This window comes from Dipteris shenzhenensis, chromosome 8 (genome assembly GCF_047967505.1).
Source record: "Dipteris shenzhenensis isolate YYH24624 ecotype China chromosome 8, Dip_SZ_1.0, whole genome shotgun sequence".
NCBI lineage: Eukaryota > Viridiplantae > Streptophyta > Polypodiopsida > Gleicheniales > Dipteridaceae > Dipteris > Dipteris shenzhenensis.
This window is the reverse complement of record NC_141603.1, coordinates 11965437-11990804: the sequence shown is the minus strand read 5'-3', so window position 1 is coordinate 11990804 and position 25368 is coordinate 11965437. Positions and strand designations below refer to the sequence as shown.

Below are 25368 nucleotides of genomic sequence, written 5' to 3'. Positions count from 1 at the left end.
GCTCCCTTCAAACACCTCATGCATCCAGTGGGAGTACGAATTGTAGTAATAGCGCACTTGCGACCATCTCTAGCTTTGATAACATCCACGGTGCACGAGGTAAAAAAACACGCCCATTTGGTCTCTCTTGAGGCCAAGCTTCACGCATCCTCCCTGTGGTACGTAGATCCTCCCTTATGCCTGCCGAATCTCGTGTCCCATTCAAATGCTCCCAAATGGTAGATGCCACATTCTTAAAGATATGCATGGGATCAAGCAGGTGATTGATCTTGAGGTGGGACCAATATGGTAAATGATAAAAGATGGAGTATCTTAACAAAATAAAGTGTTAGCGTGCAATCTTTACTTTCAACCAATATAGCCAATCTTTACTTCCAGATTAGGTGGGAGAAATCGATGGTGATTCTCATAGATGACCTTATTCAATGCGTCTGCCCGTGAGGCAACTAGCGAAGGACCACAAACAGGACATGCATGGTAACCCAATGTAGTGAGACCTAAACAATAGATGCAATTAAGAGTGGAAGGTGGGTTTAGGGTGCCACGTCCTTTGCCTATTCATAATTAAAAAATGCAATGCTTACCTGAACACTCGCCATAGCCTGGGAAGTCATGCATCGTCCACATCAAGACTGCTTTGCAGTTGAAGTCTCGTGACGAGGGAGGCCTACTCACATCATGCACCTCGATACCTCTCCAAAGTATCTCTAGCTCATCAATCAAAGGCTCCAAATAAACATCAGGATTTTTGACTTTATGTTTCCCTGGAATTAGAAGGGACAGCATGACATGTCCTTTCTTAATAGCCATAGAGGGTGGAAGATTGTAATTCACCAATACCACTGGCCATACACTGTAAGACGTGCTTTTGAGACCAAATGGGTTCACACCATCCATACCCAATCCAAGTCTCAAGCTCCTAGGTTCTTCCTTGAAGCTTGGCCATGTGTCTTCAATATGCTTCCACGCAGGAGAGTCCGCGGGAGTTCTCCACTTGCCATCGGTTGATCGATGGGAGGAATGCCATGACATGAGCTCTGCAATAGATTTGCACTTGAACATATGTTGGATGCAAGGGATTATGGGAAAATGTTGCAATACCTTACGAGGCACGTCCAAGGTTTTGAGATCTGCTCTATATCTTGCCTCTCCACAAGTAGGACACTCTCTTGCATCCTTATGTAGTCCACGAAACAAAACGCAATCGTTGACACATGCATGGATGCACTTGTAATCTAATCCTCCAAGAGAGGTCACATGTTGCCTTGCCATATCTCTTGAGGTCGGTAATTTATTCTCCCTTGGAAGCATTTTACACAATAGCCTGCACGTGAAGACCATAAATGAGGAAAAGCATTCGAGTAATTGACCCACACGCATAATTCACCATGTTTGCAAAATCGACTTTAAAGCTTACTTGAGTAATGCATTCAAACTTGCATTGCTCCATCCATAGATGGTTTGCAAGTTTAGTAACTCAAGGGAGGCACGTAGAACAGAGAATGTGCACCCCTCAAATAGTGGAGTCGATGCTGCGGTAAAAAGATAATCCTGCTCCATGCTATTATCCCTCCCTTGATGGACATATAAATCCCGCACCATATCATCAAACACCTCCTCCGAGCCTCCTCCTCCACGGCTTCATGAGGTAATGGCATCGGGCTACTATCACCATCACTCCATGCATCCGTAACGGTCCCTCTTGAAGATCCCACCTCATATAGCCGACGCTTCGCCTTCTCACGACGGGCATAGGGTAACATGTGTGGGTGTGGCACTGCATCCTGTATCAAATTAAAACGGGATCATAACTCAAACATATGAACACCCATAGGTATCTCAATCAACCTTAACTTACAAACCCTTACCCTGTTTATGGTCACATCCCATTCTCCATACTTTGAGATATGATTGAGTGTAATCCTGCGTGCACGATACATGTTTCCTCGACATCGATCATACAGACATTTGATTTTTTGCTCCAACCACATTTCGCGATTGGTGGATACGGAGGGATTCATCCTCACTGGAGCTACTTGTTGAAGATGGAGACATCCTACAAACAAACAATCCACCAAATTTGCTCTTCTTCAAATGCTTAATTTAAACTCTGTGTTGCGTCTATCGCCGCGTCTATAGTCGCGTCTAACATCGCATCTAACGGCGCGTCTAAACGCGCGTCTACTCTGTGTAGTTAGACGCGCCTATAGACGCGCTAATAGACGCACCTATAGACGTGCTAATAGACACGACTATAGATGCGGCTTTTAAACCTGCTTTTCGGTGCGCCGCTCGCTTTGCTTTTCTTTACATTACTTAAACTTCGCGAGCGCCTTCCTTCCTTCTTTATTAGCAGTTCCATAGATTCGAAGCTTAAGAGAGAGCCTCCCATACACAATTCCAAGCTTTCACTCAAGAGAAAGGGACCGTACCTACACTTACTTCCAAGCCTAAAGGAGAGGAGGAGTACGAACAAGGAGAAGAAACAAGTTTGGAAAAGAAAGAAGAACCTTCCATACCTTTATCCAAGTAAGTCCTTTTGAAGTTGTTCTTGTTTGGAAGTTTGCTCTTTCCAGTTTTGTACTTTCTCGCATCCAGGAAACGCAGGATCTAGGTATGAGCGTCATGTTCTTTTGTCGGGCGCAACGTCCTTTTTGACTTTTTATAAATCTCGCCTGTCGGAGCGCGTCTATAGGCGCGTCTCAGGGCGCGTCTAAAAGCGCATCTACAGGCGCGTCTAACCGCGCGTCTGGCTTTCTACAGACACACAGACGCGTCTATAGACGCTCACACAGACGCCCTGTTAGACGCACTTTTAAACGCACTGTTAGACGCACTGTTAGACGCACTGTTAAACGCACTGTTAAACGCTCTGTTAGACGCGTCTATAGATGCGCAAATCAGACGGGTCTATAGACGCGCTCTGACAGAGCCTCTTTTTTCTTCCCCTTTCTTCTCAGCTCATCAGTAATAGATTTTTTTCCTTTTTTCCAGTTCAACATCAGGAAGCGCTTCTAGCTCACCTGATCCCCGGGAATCTATTTGGAAGGACTTATATAATCTTTTAGGGCACCCTCCTAGTCCTGCGGAGTTATACGGGTATATGACGGGTACCCTTAACACTCCCCAGGAGTCGGCACTATAGACTCCGAGCCACCCCACACCGCCTGAGATCACCCTAGCGGAGTCAGCACAACCGTCTTATGCCCCTTCTTATGCCCCTTCCCCCGTACCGTCTTATGCCCCTTCCCCCATGCCGTCTTATGTCCCTTCTGCCATCCCGTCTTATGCCCCTTCCCCCATGCCGTCAGGAGGTCCTTCTGTCTCGGCGAGCCGTCGATGTACTCCCCAGCCGTCGAGACTCGGTTCTCCAGCTACGAGTGGTCAGCGTAGTCCCATGCAGTCCCCAGCTACGAGTGGCCAGCGTACGAGCTCGACACGACAGGGTAGCAGGCGTAGTAGCAGGGAGAGTGGTGGCGGATGCATGGCACAGTGCTTTGGGCCATGTGGCGGTGAGGAGGAGGATGATTCAGATGATTTAGACGTGCCTCTGGGTGATGGTACGATTTATTATGACATCACTCAGACAGGAGGCATCTTGATGGATGCGCGGGGGAAGGACATCATGGCCTTCATGCGCTCTGTAATTGCTAACAATTACAGAGATTGCTTTATCCACTATAAAGACCACCCAAAGAGGTTGGCTGATGAGACCCTCGCTACTGTTCGCTCTAGGTATCCTAACCCCCCCAATCGCCAGTTCATAGATAAATGGGGGAAGTCAAAGATTGTTACGATACTTAGCAATAAAAGATCTTCGCTTAAGAGGCAGGCACTAGCGGAGCTTGCCAGGCTTGATGCAGGTCAACCTCCAAGGGGCCCGTCCCACACCGCTCACAAGCGTGAGTGGAAGAAGGCAATGAAGTCAGCAAGGGAGGACCCCAGTCTGCAGCACGTGGAGGCACGGAGGATCCAGATGGAGGAATATGGAAGCGCGCATTTTGGAGCAGGGGGTGTTGAATCATGGGAGGCCCAATTTGTAAGTATCGATCTCAAATTATATTGCTTATGTAGTTTATTAGGAGGTTGGTTGTTTCTTTGTACTAATCCCTCCACAAAGTGTGTCGCGGTCATGCAGCTTGAGATCGTGGGTAGATACCCTACTCCAGTGGAGACAGCCTACCACCGCCACCATCGCAGAGGAGATACATGGAGGCACTTCTATGATGACGGGTTGATTACTGAGGAGCAGTATACCCGAGCTACTGGAGCGGCCCCCCAGGTATTTGAAAGTAATTAAATAATGCCAAAATTATAAGTAAAGATTTGATTTTTCATACATTGATATATGTTGTCCCTTGTTTACAGGCCCGTGCACAAGACGATGAGGAAGAGGAGGAAGGAGGCGCAGAAGGGAGCGCAGAAGGGAGCGTGGAAGGGAGTGAGGACCTAGAGAACATAGATTAGTCGTATAAGTAGTGCTAGCTACTCTTTTTTGTACTTAAAGCCACTGGCTTGGCTTCGTGCCTCTTGTATATAGACTTCTCTTATTTTTTGTACTTGAAGCCACATGACGTGGCTTAGCTTCCTTATTTTTTGTACTTGAAGCCACATGACGTGGCTTAGCTTCGTGCTATATGTATATACAAGCACTTTTTGAGCTTTCAATTTTATTGCGTTTTGGAGTTGTAATATTTTATTTGGAATTGTAATTAAAATGCGGTTGGCTGTAAGAATTGAATTATAGAATGTGGATATGGGATTCTTGTAACTATATAGCATACACAACATACACAGTATTCTGTAAATTTTTTTTTTTTTTTAAAGTGCGTCTATCAGTGCGTTTAAAAACGCGTTTATATTCGCATCTGTCTGTTCGACTTGTGTCTATACATGCGTCTATAAAAGCGTTTATAAGCGCGTTTATTTATGCGTTTAACTGCGCGTCTATACGCGCGTAAGTCTGATATATAGACGCGCAATTAGACGCGGGTCTCTAGACGTGCAAATAGACGCGCCCATAAGTTTTTTATTTAGTTCATGAAACGCGTCTGTGCGCGCGTCAGTGGGTGCTTTGTCTTGTTGTGAATGTTGCTTGATGCGAGTAGAACTGCCCATGAACTTGTGTCCACAATATCTACACTGCACAAAAGAGACCGAGGCATGTACTTTTCATATCTCCATCACATATGACCAAATCTTGCCATGCACCATGCTTTTGAAGTTGCAAAAAAAACACAATGCAAAAAGTTAATCTGCGTATGCAATAGAAACATACTACAATACACATTTTGTCGAAAACAACACATATCCTTTAAAAAGAACTTTCAAGATTGCAATGTATTAATTGTCATTCATTCATGTTTTATTGAAAAAATATGAAATATTCATTCAAAAGAAAGTGTAAGAACGAGTAATGGAAATTAAGAGACATGGATTCATTTCTATTAAAAGAATACACTCAAATTGTAAATCATTCATTCACATTCTATTGAAAGAATATTAAATATTCATTCAAAAGAAAGTGTAAGAATGAGTAATGAAAATTGGGAGATATGGATTCATCTCTAATGAAAGAACACTCAAACTGTAAATCATTCATTCACATTCTATTGAAAGAATATTAAATATTCATTCAAAATAAAGTGTAAGAATGAGATGAGTAATAAAAACTAAGAGACATTGATTCATTTCTATTGACAGAATATACTCAAATTGAAAATAATTCATTCACATTCTATTGAAAGAATATTACATATTCATTCAAAAGAAGGTGGAAGAATGAGTAATAAAAATAGAGAGACATGGATTCATTTTTATTCAAAGAATATACTCAAATTGAAAATCATTCATTCACATTCTATTGAAAGAATATTAAATATTCATTCAAAAGAAAGTGTAAGAATGAGACAAGTGCTCTAGAATGAGATCTAAGGTTCCCAACAAGGAGATCCTAGAACTCCCACAACAAATTTCATAGACACAAAAACAAGCACATTTCTCACAAGAGATCTAAGGAGCTCAACAAGGAGATCCTAAAACTCCCATAAACAAAATTTTCTCACAAGAGATCTAAGGAACTCAACAAGGAGATCGTAAAACTCCCACAAACAAAATTTTCTCACAAGAGATCTAAGGATATAACTCCCACAAATAAATTTTATAGACATAAAAACACCAAGAGAACATTTCTCACAAGAGATCTAAGGAAGTCATCAAGGAGATCCTAGAACTCCCATAAACAAATTTCAGACACAAAAACACCTAAGACACTTTTCTCACGAGAGATCGAAGGAACTCAATAAAGAGAACCTAGAACTCCCACAAACAAAGACACAAAGACCAAAACAACAAATCTCACAAGAGATCTCAGGAACTCAAAATGAGATCCTAAAGCTCCCTAACACAAAATCCATCTTATTTTAGACCTTCTAGATTGCTTTCACAACCTTGAAGGACCTTTCTTCTTCTTTTCCTTGTTTGATCTCTTATGCTCGGCTGGGGAACCGAGCATGAGATAAGAGACACTGGCAAACAGTGGCCTTATATACAAAAACATAGCCACATATTTGTCCTAATATAGGTTTAGTCATACGAATACAGAGGGATGACGTGTCGACTTATGTAAAAAATGTGATGTGTCACCGCCTTTTTACTTGATTTTTTCTTTCATTCGAATCATTCGAGCGATTTTCTCGCATTTTTCGAATCACGAATTTGAATTTTTCTATTTAGGGGTCTAGAAGGAGGAGTTTGGCACTTGGGTTTACCCCTTTTTTGAGGGCAGTTCTTGACAACATGTGTGGCCAGTCCACATAGAAAACACGAATTAGGAAGGTTTTTGTAAAGCAGTTACTGCTCTCTATACACACTGCCATTCCTATTCAAGAAAACCAAACTGTTATAGAGATCTTCATCAATGGCTAGCTTAATCAAACCCGAGGGTTTCCCCTGGGGTTGATAAAATTATCTTTTCTACACCCATGACCTCTCCTAGCCCTCTACACAAAATAAGGAGCTGATTACACAGGGAGAGGGGGGGTCAGGAAACTCTACACAGATAGGCATCATGGTGGATCTAGGAGTGTCGAGAGAAAAGCTGGGAGACCACCATTCCAAATATAGGGGTTGATTTCTAATGGTTCATAATCCATGTTGCAAAGGTTTGGTAGCCCTCTAAGGCTTCTCAAAGAGAAAAACAAAGAATCCCTTTCTAAGGAAACGAACGCTAGAGACAACCATACCCTTGTGCATCTAGTTAGTTCTACTCAAATTTCTAGGACTGCTAAGGTAGGTCAAACTCCAGGGAGATGATGCACAAGAAAGTGAGTACTCAGCCAATCTTTGGTGTCTGAAAGCAACTCAATCAAGGAAGGCCATGATCTTAGTACTTGGATCAGGGAGGTGGCTCTCACCGCGAGGTCCCCATACTCCTTCTTTAGTTTCTCCTCCTATTGCATGCTCATAAGTTCTCTGTGCACCATCCTCTTCCTGTGATTTGGTCAAGATGGCATTCTTGCCACCGAGCATGGAGGGAGTCTTTCCTCCATCATCTTTGTGTCCTCTCCCATGGTTGGCGTTGCCACCTTTTGTTCATCTATTTCCATCACCAACTTCGGTTGTATGTCCATTCCTTCTTGCATGTCCGTCTCCTGCTTTATAGGAGTGAGCTCTCTTATCACCTAGAGTGGTGAACAATGTACTTGCTGTGTTGGGTCTGCCACCTCCTCCGCCGGCTCCTCTTTTACTTCCTACTTCACTTATGCTTCCTTGAAGGGTCTTGTCGACTCCTGCATGGCGTTGCTTGGCTCCAACTTTAGTCACATGGTGGTATTTATCCTAGCCTACAGCTTCGCCTCGATTTCTATCTCCATGATCCTGCCCTCTAATATGTGTTGTCACCCTCACTTCTATATTATCCAACTATGAAGTTGGTGTTGGTTGCGTTGGCAAAGCGAGAAGAAGAATGCATTCTGATGAGGAAAGAGAAAACCCCCCGTAAGTCTTTTGTGTTGTAGCTAGGTAAGAGGGGCGGGCGATACCTCTGCCACCTCGTGCTCCTCAGAAGGTGAGGCCATTTTGATATAGAGGAATTTTTTAACTTCAGGTATGACAATCTCCTATACACTTTTGTATTTGGCTAAAAGTGTAGGGAAAGCAACCTCGTCCCCCAAGGCTAGCTCAGTTTCAATAGGCAAAAAAGACAAGTCTTTCAATGAAAACTACTCATTTAGCTGCAATGGTTGTACTCCACTAGCTATGGCTCCATACTTAGATCTAAGTGGAGGGAGCCTGGGATTGTACACATCATCATCACCATCACCATCTCCATCTTCCATCCCTTAGTATCGGTAAGGACAAGGAGTTCTTGATCAGTAACATTGTTTGTTCAATTTTTTCTTGATGAGGCTCTCAACAATTGTTGAGTTGTTATAAACTATCTTTGGATGTAATCTCTTTTGTTTAACTTTTGCTCTCATCAATGGATGAGTCATAGTCATCGGATGCCATCTCTCTTGTTTCAACTTTGTTGTAGTCTTTGCTGGTAGTAGTCGTTGCTAGTAGCGATCGTTTGCTGGTTACAATCATTTCACAAGGAAATACATTTTAGTATTAACGGCAAGTAGTACTAAAGTAGTTCCAAGAACCTGCATGGTGGTTGTAAGGAAATACATTTTCCTTGGTTTAGGATTAATTGCAACCCGTACTAAAATAGAACCAACATGTGGTTTTAACTTTTAATTGCTTGTTTTAGACTATTAACTGCACTCTCATTTACACTATAACAACATGTTGTTCCAATCATTGGGATGGTTTTAAAATTGCTCCAATATTGCACGCTAAGAACATAAATTAAGCTACTTAAAAGTGCAATTATTGATATGGCCTTGAGGGGTCCCCTTTAGGGGCAAGAAAGGGCCATATCGGCATGATATGAAAGCAGACCCCTTAATGTGAAATATATATACAATTGTGGGACTCCAACATGGATCTCACGTGACCAAGCCAATTAAGGTAAATACATTTTCTTTGGTTTAGGAGTAGCTACAACCATTACTAAAATAACTTCAAGAACCAGTGTGGTGGTCACTCTAAGCCAACGTTACCACCTTGTTAGTACGATGGTCGCAAACCTAGATCAGCATGGAAAAGCCGCCTGTACATGATAAGTGGCGAGCTGTGGGTAGATGATAGGTGGCAAGCTGTAGATGGATGATAAGGAAGACTATGGATATTCTGATGCAAAAAGCGACAACACAACAGATTGCCCCTCATTATTACACCAATACGATAATCATTATGTCGAAAAAAAATCTAATGAGAGTGCGAGTCTACTCAAAATTCAAAATCTCACCCACTAGCATATCGCATTGTAGCCCCAAAACTATCCCTAAAATAGTTCCACGATTGGCTACACCACCCGATCATGCATTAACCTTGAATGTAATGATGGGATCCACATTGCTATAAATTTTAAAAAATTGTCTTGAAATCTGTGCATCTTGTTAGAGTCTAACCTGCTCTGATATCACTTGTGAGGTGCTAGGTCACAAAAGCTGAGATTTCACATAGAAGAGCAATTTAAAATGTGGAGAAGAAATAATATCTTTAATCCAAACAGAGTCCTTTACAAGGAAACACTTCTTGTCGGAAGAAGGATGTAGCATGCCCTCTGGTATCTCAATCATAATATTAGTCAAAGGTAAGTATTGCAATCTGAATCTTAATCGAAATTAGATTTAAATCTCAACGTCAACTGAACTCAGAATTTGAACCTGGATTGTTGATCTCAAAATTTTTTTGAACTCAACATGTATTTCATACAAAATTTGTTCACTTCTTACCAAGACTTTTTAAATGTCAACATCATCACATCAGCATTAGAAGGTAAATATGCTGCAAGCCCTAAGAGAAAATTATCTTAGGGAGAGGATACCATGTGACCATGCTCAATTCTTAATGATGTTGTTTACTTCTTTCCAAGACTTTTTTCATATGTCAACATTATTCTCAAATTTAGAAGGTGAACCTGCATTCATTTTCTATTGATTCCTCGAGAGAAAATTATCTTAGATAGATGATACCCTTCTAATGTGCTCAAAGCCCAAGAAATAATGAAGTTTTATGATTTATCATATTTGAAAGTTTAGAATGAGTCTGCCAATACATCAACATTCTTCAAGGACCATGTGGGTTATTGCAGGAGGGGAAGAATACCATGAGAGAAATGGAGGTTGAGAAAAGAGGCAAGTACCATGTTGTATGAATCGGCCAAAACATCCCACCTTGCATCGATCCTCTTGATCTTAAATTTGCAATTTATGGATTCTCAATTTACTATAGGGATTCCATTAGCCAAAGCACCCTCACAAAAGTGTTAGATAAGGGTCTAGCTTGAATCCCCCCCTCCCCTTAGGCTAAATATTTTCTCAATACTTGTCACTGTGAGAAGTATTCACCTTGGCTATGTTTCCCTTAAGTTTGCAAAGAATGAAATTTTATGTACCCCTACTTTTCAAGAGAGAGATTGCATAATCTATGACCCATTTTCAATCTTTAGAATTATTTATAGAGATTGTCATGATTTTAAGTCGTACTTGAGATGGTGACTTATATAGGCTTAAATATTATGGGACAATTATGCCAAGTGTGGAAAATGCAAGCCAACTATTCCCTATACGTTATCAGAAATCTGAGTTCTTGCAAATTGGTTGTCTAACATTTGTTCATCTCCTCACTATTTTCCTCAATTATGATGATGGTATACTTGATGTGACATGAAAGGAAACCTAAATATCATATATAATTTCAAGCTCTACTTGCTCAACATCCAAAACCCTATCTGAGATTATATAAAATCATGCCTTCATTCTACTTTTTCAACCTAAAACTAGTTGTCCCTCCTCGTCTTTATCCCAACTTCCATTGTAGGGTTGAATTACCCCATTGTATGCATTTTAAATCTATAGATTCCCTACTTTTCAAACAACATTGCTCCTCCTTTGCCTCAATGCTTACATTGAATTAATCTTGGAGTTATGTTCTTATGTCTCATCCCTATCGACTAAAAATTTTAAAAGTCTTTCTTTCATTGAAATCTTAGATCAATATAGAATTTATCTATCAAAGAGTATTTGATCACATCAACATAATCTACTTAATTCCTATATCTACATCAAGAACATCTTGGGGTGCTCGTGCCTAGATTGACAATCATGATGCCCTTATCTTTATAAACTTGGCACATCCTCAAATATAAATAGAGTATAAAAGCTATCTCTTCTTAAAAGTCATTAAATCTTTTGAAGTAGAAAGCATTAGAAAGTTCTAAAGAACACTAATGAAACGAAAATATGAAAAACAACAAAATTCCTCTTATTTAAGGGCTTACTTGCTTTCCATTAGACTTTCTATAATGAGGATCCATCGGATTCAGTACCACTTAGTCTTCATAAACCTCCCTTTTCTCCCGCTTAATTTGTTCATTTATAGGCCTCACATCTTATATGATCATAAATAAAAGCCATACCCACATGGCCTCTTGACCCTTAGTGGGGTTGGATTGGGATAAAGAGTAAAAGAACCACACTATCCATGATGCCCTATGTTCCATGCTTATGTGTGAGAATGTGTTCAGGGCCTATGTAAGAATATTTTGAAGGATGTAGAAACATTACATCTTAAAAATGATATTGCAATAAAGTAATGGGGAAACTCCAAAAAAGGACATGGATTGCAAGGGGTTTCTATAGGGTGCACTATAAGGAAGTTCTCATAGTCCTTGCATGGGTGTGAGTTCATAAGGGTAAAATTCATGTGGTAAAAGGTGGTAGGAAAAGTCATGGAGTCTTTGATAAGTTAATTGTTGTAAACATTAGCTTTATAATGCTAAGGTATATTAGAAAGTCATGTGGCCCTTATGGATGGATGGGTTTAGGAATGGAATCTATTTGTCATTGCCAATCCCATCGTAAACCAAGTGGTCTAGGATGGGATTGGGATGGAAAGAGCCACATTTCTCTCATCCTAGACAATGGCCTCAAGGCCCTCCTAAGAATGGAGGTTTGCAAAGAATGGAATGATGATGTTGTTTTTGTCTACACCACTTGAACACATGTGTCCTCTCCCTTCATAGCACACTTGGGATGGTGAATTGGATAATCATACATTTGAACATGGATGGGAGTACCTCTTACTATTCCCATCCTATTTCTTCACATGTGTTAAGACCCTTGGAGCATGAATGAGACCTCGACACAAACGTGAGTGGCTTTCCTTGTGGAAGTAGGCCAGGCCAATAAAGAACACATTGGTGATAAGATGTATAACGTGTCTGTACAAAGAAAGATGGATGTGATATTGTCAAACACAAACACGAGCTTTTCTATCTTCAACCCCTAGAAATTGCCATTGTTTGCAAGACCAGTCTCAGTCTTGAGATCTACTCCCTTACATAATCCCATCTGCTGTGATCGTCGATCGTTTCGTCCCCAGAAAATTTGGCTTGCAATTCGAAGATCCTTCTTGGCAATGGCTTCTCTCATCCATGGCGACGTTCACATCTCGCAAGAGAGCTTGCTCGATCGTGTTGCTCCCGGCTTGCTTGGCTCCAGCGTCTCCCTGCAGCTCGTTAGCGTAGACATCGATCCAGGCACGTTGCTCGATCGACTCTAGTCACGCGATCGATCCCGTTGTTTTGGCTGTTCAATCTTCCTCTTACCAGCTCAAATATCCTGCGTTCTGTTTAATGTGTGCGCAGAGTCCCGCGATGGAAAACGTACTCTATCTTCTGAATTGAAAATCAGCGATGCTTCTAGTTCACCTGCCGACACATGCTTCTCTGTCGAGTTCTCTGTCCCTCAAGATTTTGGTACACCAGGAGCCATTCTCATTCAAAGTGAGCACCCTCGCGAGTTTTTCCTTGAGTTAATCACTTTGCAGCTACCAGCTGACGCAGGTGAAATCAATTTCCCCTGCAAGTCTTGGGTCAATCCATCAAAGACTTACCCTGGACCACGCATATTTTTCTCCAATCAGGTAATTTAGATCTGCACGTTTATGATAGAGAGAGTAAATTTGACAGGGAGCTTGTTCTGAAGTTTGTCTGAAAACTGCTTTCAGGTCTATCTGACGAATAAAACACCCCTAGGGCTCGCAAAACTGCGGCGCGAAGAGCTAGAATATCTGAGGGGGGACGGAACTGGTGAGAGGAAGAAAGGTGAACGAATTTACGACTATGATCTTTATAATAATTATGGGAATCCAGATAAGGATCCAAAGCTAGCCAGGCCTGTGTTGGGCGGTTCTAAGGATTTTCCGTATCCTAGGAGATGTCGGACCGGAGGCAAGCACACAAAGACTGGTAAGCAGAAAATCTTGTTGCGCGATTGGGGGCGGTGTCGTCTGCAATCCAAATTGCTTACTTTCCGCAAACTGCATTTGTGAAGATCCTGCTTCGGAGGAACCCTCAGCCTCTACTTACGTACCCAGAGACGACGAGTTTAGTCCTTTGAAGAGTCGAGCTGTTACCGCTGCTGGTATCAGAGCGACTGGGCATGAAGCTCAAACTCTGCTTGCCGGAGAAAAACATTTCAGCACGTTCGAAGAGATTTATAATCTTTACGCTGGAAAGCTTGACCCAGCCTACTCGTTGCAAAATCCGGAGGCAGATGGGACGATTTTCAAGTTCCCCCCTCCTACAATTGTGCAAGGTCAGTGGACGTTAATTGAAGGTTGACGTGGTTAAATTCTTTTCATCAGGAATTTGGTGTTGCAAGAGATCACCTGATCATTAAAAGGTGCTCTCTGATCTATTTTCGTCCAGCAAATAGAGATGCCTGGATGACGGACGAGGAATTTGCACGTCAAAGGCTCGCAGGAATGAATCCCATGATGATCGAGAGGCTGAAGGTGATCAGTGTGGACAGCTTTTTCTCCAGTGCAGACCTACATACCCTTGTACTTTATTATAATAGCAATGGGGTGACTCGCTGCTAGGTCTTTCCGCCGGAGAGTCGCTTGGATCCTGAGGTTTATGGACGTGAAAAATCCTGCATCACAGGAGAAGACATCGAGGATCCGCTAGACGGGCTAACGGTGGAACAGGTATCTTCAACACGCATCGTCGACATTATTAAACTTCATATCCAGCAACACTTTGAACGCTCATAACAGACCCACTTGTGTCTGCGATGTAGGCAATCCATGAGAAGAGGCTCTTCATCCTTGACTACCATGATTGCTTTATTACGCCTTACCTTGCCAGAATCAACGAAAGTGAAAGCAAAGCTTACGGATCTCGAACCCTGTTCTTTCTGACAAAGGCTGGGGTGTTGCTGCCGATCGTGATAGAGCTGCTTTTGCCTCCAGAGGATGGCGAAGAGAGTTGGCAAAGCAGAGTCTTCACACCTCCGCCTCATGGCGGGGTGGATTGGCTCTGGCAATTGGCCAAGGCACATGTTGCGATCGTGGACGCTGCCTATCAACACCTATGTGGTCATTGGTAGTTTTCTTCACTTCTTCTCCTGTGGTTTGAGGCGCAGCTGGTTCTTGACAATATCTGTTTGTTACTTGCAGGTTGAGAACTCATGCTTGCATGGAGCCATTCATCATCGCTACTCACAGACATCTCAGCGCTCTCCATCCTCTTCATGCACTGTTGACTCCACACTTCAAAGATACCATGAATGCCAACAGCGGCGCTAGGGAGTCTTTCCTCAACAGCGGTGGGCGCATCGAGAAGTGCTTCGGAACTGGTAAATATTCCACTGTAGTTTCGTCAATCGACTACAAGCGCTGGCGCTTCGATGAGCAAGCTCTACCGAAGGACTTGATCAAAAGGTAAAGCTGGTCACAGCGGTCATCTCCTTCATTTAAGGATCTACCAGTTCGACGAGTCCTGTGTTTTGCACTGTGAACGTCTTTGCCATGTAGGAACGGATACCGAACGAAGTTCCGACGCTTCTTATAATTTAATACCAGAATGAACGTCCGATTTCTTGTTATAGACGGTGCTCCGCCATTTTTACACATCGTCGGTGTAGTAGTCCAGGCTGCGCAAATCTCTCGTGGCAGGCGTACTGCGACCTCTGGATAAGCCGATCATGTTTTAATGGACTTCTCTCGCGGCGTGATCTCGAGCTGATGCAGTCAAGAAAGCACAAGATGTCTTGTGTGAACGAACAAGCTGTTGTGCTTGTGCTATAATGCTGTGTGGGTCATACGGATGAGAAAACTGCGCGCCGGAGAACGAAATATCGTCTTTCAACCAAAATCGAGTTCTATGGCAGTATATACACGATATTTTTCGTCTAACAAGCGCGTTGTTGATGATGGGCTGCAGGGGAATGGCGGAGGAAGACAGCGAGGCGAAGCAGGGGCTGAGGCTAGCGATAGAGGACTATCCATACGCGGTGGACGGGCTGGATCTGTGGGGGGCGATAAGGCAATGGGTGGGGGAGTATGTGGGCATATATTACGAGGAGGAAGGAGAAGTGGAGGGCGACGAGGAGCTACAGGAATGGTGGAGGGAGATCAAAGAGGAAGGGCACGGCGATCACAAGGAAGCGCAATGGTGGAAGGGCAGGCTGAGAACGGCGGAGGAGGTGGCGGAGGTGGCGGCGACGCTCATTTGGGTGGCCACTGGAATGCATGCAGTTGTGGACTTTGGCCAGTATCCGTTCGCTGGCTTCATGCCCAATGGCCCCACCCTGGGCCGCCGCCTCATCCCGCCACCCGCCTCGGCGGAGATGCACCAGCTCCTGGCCGACCCCCCGGCCTACTTCCTCGCTTCCTTGGCCACCCAGCGCCAGGCCGCCACCACCATGTCCACTTTCGAGATCACGTCACAGCACTTGGGTGACGAGGAGTACCTGGGCGCGTCGGCGGTGCCCTTCTGGAGCTGCGATGCCCGCGTCTTGGCTGCCCACGCTCGCTTCTGCTCCGCTATCACTGGAGCTCGTGACGCCATCCTCGCCCGTACCCGGCTGCCTCCCGATGCTTGCCCCCACCGCTCCGGCCCCTCCCGCATGCCCTTCACACTTCTCCTCCCCTTCGCGCCCGACTCTGTCGACGGCGGCGGCGTCACCAATAGCATCTCCATATGACAGGCAATGCAACTGTTGTCGTTGCTCCTCCACGATGCTACATGGCTTAAACGATCCAACTCCACTTTTGCCGTTCGCCCGCTTTTTCACCTTGATCTGGCTGCCCGCATTCTATTCCCTAAAACAAAACCTACAACCTGTCAACATAGTCCGCAAGCGGTTGTACCCCTCATAGATGGCGATGTGTATATGTTTGTGTGTGGAAAGACAAAAAAAAAGAATTCTCAGGTCACATTGTAGATTATCATGAAAGACAAGCCCGTGTCACATGTTCTGAAAAGATCTCATATCTTCTTGGTATTAAAAATATGGCCATCCTAAAAGATCTTTAAAGTATGAACTTTTCCAACAACAATCTTCACAAGATCATAAATACAAAAATTGTGCACATATTTTCCTCCAATTGAGAGTTTAAATGTGCATACTCACAAACCCACTTCTCCACAAGAGATTCACATCAAGTAGGTGAAAAGCAAAGCACAAAACTCGATGGAACACAACACCACAAAAGAAAAATACAATAAACTCAAGACACAAAGGGAGGGAGAGAGAGAGAGAGAGAGAGAGAGAGAGAGAGAGAGAATGGTGAATGTTAACATTGAATACAACCTGAACCAAATGTTACAATACAAATCCCTAAGCCCTACCTCTCTATGTAGATCATAAAAGTGCTCTTTATATATTTGACTAGGGATGTTCTATAATGAAATCTTTCTTAATTTATAAAAGACATTCATTTGCAAGATTAGATATATTCTCCCATTATTCATGTTGATCACAAGTAGAAGGTAACGTATCTTGTGTAGTAGGCAAAGTTTATATACTAATTGTGGATAATATTATAAGGGATGCTCAACCGTAAAAGGATGACCAAATACAAAAATTAGCTGGGCACACTACCTGTAGCCTTCACTGCAAAGCAATCGAGTCAGTTCTAGGGACAAAACTAATGTCATGGAGACATGAACTCGTCAGGGTAATTTTACTCCTGATGACCATTCTAAAACCCTAAAGCAATACCTTTACATCTTTCACTATCTTCTTGTCTTGATGACCATAAGGATGGCCACCTTCAAACACTAAGTGATTCCACACTCCTTAAGTCAACATGAAAAATGTTGCCCTCAAGAAGGGCAACAAAGGTCAAAGTAACCTTGGGGGTCACCAATAAAATTCATCTCCAAATCGCCTTCAAACCTAGACATCACACCTGAAGATCTAATAGCCCATTCCAAGCACCAATAAAATTCAATCTTTAAATCACCTTCAGAGAAAACCTAGACATCACACCAAACGATCTAATAGCCCATTCCAAGCACCCCCACACCAATTTAGTTGTATGGCATAGCCAAACAAAATGATGAGCATCCTCTCAAAGACAAGCACAAAGAAGACACATTGGATTAACTTGAAACCTTAACTTGAAACCAATCTTGTGTGCTGATTACACATATGAAGCAACTTATAAAGCACCTTCTAGAGCATAAACCTCACTTTTCGTACACTGTATTCTGGCTCAAGACCACATGCAATCTCCCTTTCCACCAAGCTCTTCCCATTAAATTCGTTTTAAAGCAGCAACCAAAGACCTCCCTGCTACCAAGGATATTTTTTTTAGCACAATTCTAACTCTCATAATCCACCGATTCACCTTCCAATCCAAAGAGCTAATGTAGCTAGATGGCTAATGTCATTGAACCGAGCTAATAACCTCTAACAGGAACTAGAGTAACTTGTTAAGCATTTAGCCTTTTAATTGTTCATGAAGGATCTCTATACATTTTCAATCAACCCTCCTCTAGGTGTCCCATAGTTGTTCCCATCTCGCCACACCTATCTTTTGGAGAGTTCTTACCTTCTTCTAGAAACTTCTTGCTTTTTGGATATTAACTCTTTTATAGGGGATACTTTCCTTGAAAATTGCTTAGCTCCACTATTTTAAGGCTCCTCAAACCTATTTTTCCCCTCCAAGAAAATAGAGCTGCCACCTCCTTCCAAGCCGATGCCAATCCGCGACAACGATCTCAAAATTCGCATATTACAAAGGGAACCAAGAACACATCTTATGGTACCAAGATAGATTCCTCCATGAACCTACCTTAGCACCTCATCCTCACTTTAGTCTCTACAAGCCATTGCCCAATGGGATTTGCACTCCAAAAAGCTTTGGCAACCATTTAGAGAGTATTGCCACATTCCTCAACCTAATGTTTTGAACCCCGAGACCACCTTGCCCCTAGGCTAGGTACATTCAAATGTTCCCATGTATAAAGTGAAGTGTATGTTTATTCTTTTCCTCAGACCAGAGAAATCTACAAAATAAATTTTCAATTTAAGGCCAACGGCTTTTCTTAAAATTCCACATCGATGAAATATATGTCATGGCAACTAATAATACATGCACAATAAGCAACACTAGGAGGTAGCAAGCTAAGGGTGTCCACTTCCGGACCACTTTCGGGTGAGTGTGACACCCGCTCGAGCGAAAATACAAAGGTTTTGCTTCGGTGTGCAATACCTCGATCAAGGTATTATCTCCAATGAAACTCACACATGAGGACAACCGAGCCAAGCCAATACCTCGATCGAGGTCCTAGACTTTTTTCACCGAACCGAGCCTATACCTCGATCGAGGTCTCGTGGCATGCCACCTATACCTCGTTCGAGGTATCGTGGCAATCCAGCTATACCTCGATCGAGGTATTGTGGCAAGTCCACATACCTCGATCGAGGTATCGTGGATAGATGTCTTCGATCGTGTCAAATACCTCGATCGAGGTATGTGCCATCTGACAGGGCAGTTGACATACCTCGATCGAGGTAACGTGGCAAGTCCACGAACCTTAACCTGGTATGCTGGACCGATGACTTGGTCGCATGTTCGATACCACGATCGAGGTATGTGGCATCCGGCTGGCAGCTGACATACCTCGATCGAGGTATCATGGCAGGTCCATACCTCAATCGAGGTAGATGGACCGATGTGTATGGGGCATGTCAAATACCTCGATCGAGGTATCGAGGTATGACGGAGCGATGTATATGTGGCATGTCAAATACCTCGATCGAGGTATCGTGGCATGTCTATATCTCGATCGAGGTATGATGGATCGATATGTATGTGGCATGTGAAATACCTTGATCGAGGTAGCGAAACCCTAAATTTTCGTATATAAAGAGAGGGACCCCCTCATTCTTTATACCTCGATCGAGCTCCTCTTCATCAAAATCGACGGATTTGCGAGAGCTCGACAGAATTGCGGCAGCGACGGAGAACGACCGACAGACAACAACGGAGATGGACGTAGCGGGAGATTCCAGGTAAGGTTTTTTTTATGTAGCCTTTTTTTTTGCGAAAATTTATTTAAATTTTAGTTTATAGGAATAATTATAAAATATTTCTAAATTTCAAAGTTTTTTAAAATTATTTTTTGAATTACGTAATTTTTTATTTAAAATGTGAAAATGTATATATTTTGTTTTTTAAAATCATCTTTAAAAAAAGAGAGATTAAAGTTATTTTTTAAATTAGTGCTATTTTAATTTTATTTTTTAATATTTAAATTTTATTTTAAAAAATCATCTTTAAAAAAAAAAGAAAATAAGAGTTTAAGGTAGCTTTTATGTTATTTAAGTTAGTGAAGTTTTTATTTAAATGTCAAAAAGTATATAATTTGTTTTTTAAAATCATCTATTTAAAAAAAAAAATTAAAGTAGTTTTTATGTTATTTTTTAAATTACTGAAGTCTTGAATTAAATATAACGTTTAATTTTTGCTTTTAGAAATCATTTATTAAAAACAAGAAAATAAGATTTTAAAGTAGCTTTTATATTATTTTAGTTTATAAGAATATGTAATTTAATTATAAAATATTTTAAAATTTCAAATGCATTTTAAAGTTTTTTAAATAATTTTTTTAATTACGTAATTTTTTATTTAAAATGTGAAAACGTATATATTTTGTTTTTAAAAATCATCTATTTAAAAAAAGAGAGATTAAAGTAGGTTTTATGTTATTTTTCAAATTAGTGCTATTTTTATTTAAATAAAAAAACGTTTAAATTTTAGTTTTAAAAATCATCTTTTAAAAAAAAAGAAAATAAGAGTTTAAGGTAGCTTTTATGTTATTTAAGTTAGTGAAGTTTTTATTTAAATGTTAGAAAGTATCTATTTTATTTTTTAAAATCATCTATTAAAAAAAAGAGATTAAAGTAGTTTGCATGCTATTTTTTAAATTAGTGAAGTTTTGAATTAAATATAACGTTTAAATTTTATTTTTAGAAATCATCTATTAAAAAAAGAAAATAAGAGTTTAAAGTAATTTAATTATAAAATATTTCAGAATTTCAAATGCATTTTAAAGTTTTTTCAAATAATTTTTTTAAATTACGTAATTTTTTATTTAAAATGTGAAAATGTATATATTTATTTTTTAAAATCACCTATTTAAAAAAAGAGAGATTAAAGTAGTTTTTATGTTATTTTTCAAATTAGTGCTATTTTTATTTAAATAAAAAAACGTTTAATTTTAGTTTTAAAAATCATCTTTAAAAAAAAAAGAAAATAAGAGTTTAAGGTAGCTTTTATGTTATTTAAGTTAGTGAAGTTTTTATTTAAATGTCAAAATGTATATATTTTGTTTTGAAAATCATCTATTAAAAAAAAAGAGATTAAAGTAGTTTGCATGTTATTTTTTAAATTAGTGAAGTTTTGAATTAAATATAACGTTTAAATTTTGTTTTTAGAAATCATCTATTAAAAAAAAGAAAATAAGAATTCAAAGTAGCTTTTATATTATTTTAGTTTATAGGAATATCTAATTTAATTATAAAATATTTCAAAAATTCAAATGCATTTTAAAGTTTTTTTAAATATTTTTTTTAATTACGTAATTTTTTATTTAAAATGTGAAAATGTATATATTTTGTTTTTTAAAATCATCTATTTAAAAAAAGAGAGATTAAAGTAGTTTCATGTTATTTTTCAAATCAGTGCTATTTTTATTTAAATAAAAAAATGTTTAAATTTTAGTTTTAAAAATCATCTTTAAAAAAAAAGAAAATAAGAGTCCAAGGTAGCTTTTATGTTATTTAAGTTAGTGAAGTTTTTATTTAAATGTCAAAAAGTATATATTTTATTTTTTAAAATCATCTATTAAAAAAAAAAGAGATTAAAGTAGTTTGCATGTTATTTTTTAAATTAGTGAAGTTTTGAATTAAATATAACGTTTAAATTTTGTTTTTAGAAATCATCTATTAAAAAAAAGAAATTATTGTGGTGTGCGTTTATCTATCTTTATGTGGAATATTATAGATTATATAGTTGGTTAAGAGTTGTTTCATAATTTAGGTAGAGTAAGTAGGCTGAGTTAACAAGCTAGAGCAAGATGATCTAGTTAAGGCCTAGTCAAAAAGTTGTTTAGGGCTAGCTATTCCCAACTAGCTAGGAGCCAGTCATGCTAACCAATCATTCAACAGATGCTCCAAGTCAAGCAGTATAACCAGGTTATCTCAATGACCATAACCTATCTCTATCATATAAATATTGTCATTTCCTATATATTCTATACATTTCAAGATGCTATCCTACTTTAGTTTGGCATATGTTTAGAGGTGCAATTTGACTTCCACTTGCAATTATTGAGAGGTGCATTTGTCCACCTTCATGTGGAATATTCTAGTATGCAGGTCTTGCCTTGGGTTATATCTTTCAAGTTAGCATCTATTCCTTGTATTCCATTTTAATGTATTGTACATAACATTTTCTTTCTATCACTCAGTATCTTTACATCTCTCTTCCAAAAATACACCTCTACTATATACTTTGACATGCTAGTAGAGCCCATGGTAGTCTAGAGCCTCGAAAAATGGAGAGAGCATCTAGAACAAAAGCTATCTGCTATTAATTACAGTAAGGGTGGGTAGTATAGACAAGGAGAATGAGCTCGAAGAAACTGACTTTCTAAAGTAAACAACTTGTAAATAATTGTAAATACGAATTGAATTTGCAACATAGCACTATTGTAGGCATAGCCACACATTTGGCCCATCTACCGGTAGGTGCATAGGATGATCCCAACGACATCCTACCTCATCAAGGAGTACATACAAATAGTTTTCATTATGTAAATAGATTATAAGTCATATTGAATAGAATATTATTTTCATTACCCAAATAGAATATTAATTTCCATGTGTTTTTTTTGTGCATGCGCTAGCCAGCGCACAGGTTCTGACACCACTATTCGTATGCAGATAGCAATTTTGAGAGCTGAGATGAGGGCACTGTAGGATGCTAGGGCACCCCCTCACTTGGTTGCGAGTCTAGATTCAGTCATTGATGCTCTGGGTCGATTGGACACAGTTGAGGACGTTGTGGATACCTTTCAGGCACAGGCTGAGGCAGAGATCATTGGTCATGGCTTGGATTGGAGAACCATTCGAGAGTTGTTTCAGCGTGAGTCACCTCACAGGCAGGCCTTAGAGGATATGTTTTGGGATGGAAACACTGAGGCAATGCGACCACGATCACAGGGCTGCCCTTTCATATTTTACGTTGTAGGCACCCCGTCATAGCAGCACACATTTATCCGAGATATCTCACTGCGAATGGTGGTCAATTGCCTCACAACCGTCAGATAGCCAGGTCATTTTCCATGCAGCTATATGCCGAGTTTGTGCTTGGTCATCGGGTAGACTACCTTAGTACCCATCTAGGATCAGGAGCAGGACATGGTAGGATGGGGCATCAGGAGCGTCAAACTGCAGGTGTTCAGCGTCGACGCGAGGCACCAGAGTTGCACACTATCCCTGCACCGGCATTGCAAGTTGTTGGAGGACGGATTAGGGGGGGATGTCCCAAGGCACAGGAGGACGAGAGGAGGACATTGACTATATGTCAAGGGTTCCATATGCATCATGTATGCAATGGTATACACAAGGCCAGACATTGTATAGTTGTGATCAGATTTATGAATAATCCAGGTAAATAACATTGAATGGCTATAAAGTGGATTCTCAGATATTTGAGAGGTACGACTGCTCATGCATTATGTTTTAAAGGTTCAAAAATTACTCTACAAGGATATGTTGATTCAGATATGGTAGATGATAAATATGGAAGAAGGAGTATTACTGGGAACGTTTTCACTACTGGTGGAGCAACAGTAAGCTAGATTTCAAAGTTACAAAAGGTTGTGCACTATCTATAATAGAAGGAGATTATGTTGCAGTTATACAGGCTGGTAAAGAGATGATTTGGTTATAGAGGTTTATGGAGGAGCTTGGAAAGAAGCAAGAAACACTACAAGACATAGGCCCTTTTTCGACGAAAATACCAATGCTTTTTACATAAATTTTTTTTTTTTAATGGGCACAAATGTCGTTATTAAAGTCGTTAAAAGCATCGAAAAAGAACCGTTGCTATAAAGCGTCGCTACGCTGTTAAACGTCGCTATATAGCGGCATTGATAATAGTCGCTATATAGCGACACTGGTAAACGTCGCTATATAGCGACGATTAATAGAACTTAAAAAAAAGCATTAGTGGGGCTAAACAGGGCCATTGCAAGCCCTGTTTTGCCCCACTAATGTTTTTTTTTTGTAATTATAAAAAAAAGTTTTTATAACAAAATTTCCCTTGCAAAAAGGGTGATACAAAATCGCTCAAATGAAATGATCGAGCAACAAAAGCATATACATGTCGAACATATACAACATTGTTTGTTACAAAATTACCCTTTCGAAAGGGTGATACAAAATTACTCAAATGAGCGGATATACAAAAATGACATACATGGCGAAGAAAGTGCAAACTGCTACTACTACTACTACTCATTCGAATCGTCCTCATCCTCATCCTCGCCTTGTTGGCCTGATCCTTAGTCCTTGTGAGCTGTGCCTTCTCCTTGATCCTTGTCACGTGCATCTGATCCCTGGCCCTGGTGATCGCTCGTCTCCGGTGATGGGACGCTTGAGCTTTGACCCTAAGAGTGAACCATATTTAAATTGAAAATTAGATTGGAACTTAAAGAATAAAACAATTTAAAAAGTGAGATTACAAATAGGAGTAGACTTATACCGTGTGAGCAGCCACCTCAGCCCAATCGACCATCGCTCCCATTGCCTCTTGCTCAATAAACCACGGCTTTGTTCCTATGCGAAATGCACGTCGCGTCTCTGCATTTGTAGGAAGACGACCCATCGCAGCTTACTGTGGATTCAATTTACGAGAGTTAGAGTTAGCTAAAGTGCATGTAATATGTAGTAAAACAAATAGAACAATACATTAAATGAGAAGAAGTAGACTTACCACGGTTGCCTCGTATGCCAACCGTCTGCCTGCACCAAAATGTGAAGTACCTACGATGTCCAGCCGTCTCTTCGCAGCCCTCCTCTGACCCTCGAACATTTCGGGATGGTCCCTATTCTGCTTCTTGAAGAACTTCCAATCAGCTTTGTTTGCCCAGCTGGGCTTAGCCAACCCCTTTGTGATGGAAGTACGCAAGGTTGATCTACGATGCTTCAAGACCAAACCCATGCGCTCTCGCATATAATTCTCATTAAACTCCCAATTTGGCGGGTTAGGGTATTTTTATTTTAATTCATCGATGACTGCCTGCTTCTTTTGGTCATCTTGATACCGCCAATCGGTAGCAATGCCGCTCTTGAAGTGATGGCTCATCAACGGCCTCATGGTGGCCATCACTGCTTTGCCCTTTCTATCTTCTATTATCTCTCCAACAGCCGTGATTTGATAGGAGAGATCCCCTTATGAGTAAGGAGGACTGATGGTAGCAGAGTCAGAAGAAATGGAAGCTGTGTGAGCGCTTCTGGAGTGAGGAGTAGCAATGGGAGTAGGAGAGGGCAAGGAACCTGACTGATACTGTGTCTCCGAACCAAGTGGAGACCTGTAGGGATGTCAGTGTGCTGACTCTTCTACATCTCCTGAGTCAGCACAACATAAGCTGCCCCTCCTGTAACTCTTCCTTCCCTTACGAGAGGCATGCACAGGTGATGACCCCTCGGTCGAAGGGGCACAAGGGGACGGTTGGGTAGCACGACCAGCCTTCGGTGTAGGGAAGGGAATTGCTGAGGTCCTCTGAGATAGCAGAAAGAAGAATCTCGCTGCCTCCTCATCGCTCATCTGTGCTACAAACTTGTCGAGACTCCCAACAAAGCCATGCCGACTAGTAAAGGAGTTCCTCGAGGGGTAGTCGCAGTGCTACGTCTGAGAGGAGTTGGACGAGGGGTAGTCGCAGTG

The 25368-nt window shown here is 40.9% G+C and overlaps 1 protein-coding gene across 1 annotated transcript; it reads left to right on the top strand.

The window, feature by feature from the left end:
* Positions 1 to 12382: 12382 nt before the first annotated feature.
* LOC147899111 (linoleate 9S-lipoxygenase-like) lies at positions 12383 to 16241 on the top strand. Its single transcript, XM_087378454.1, has 9 exons — positions 12383 to 12652; positions 12761 to 13038; positions 13123 to 13363; positions 13449 to 13712; positions 13826 to 13911; positions 13999 to 14106; positions 14199 to 14503; positions 14578 to 14841; positions 15344 to 16241. Exons 1-9 carry the CDS (start codon positions 12532 to 12534, stop codon positions 16104 to 16106), a joined length of 2430 nt encoding a protein of 809 aa, XP_087234580.1. The 5' UTR covers positions 12383 to 12531; the 3' UTR covers positions 16107 to 16241.
* Positions 16242 to 25368: the final 9127 nt, after the last annotated feature.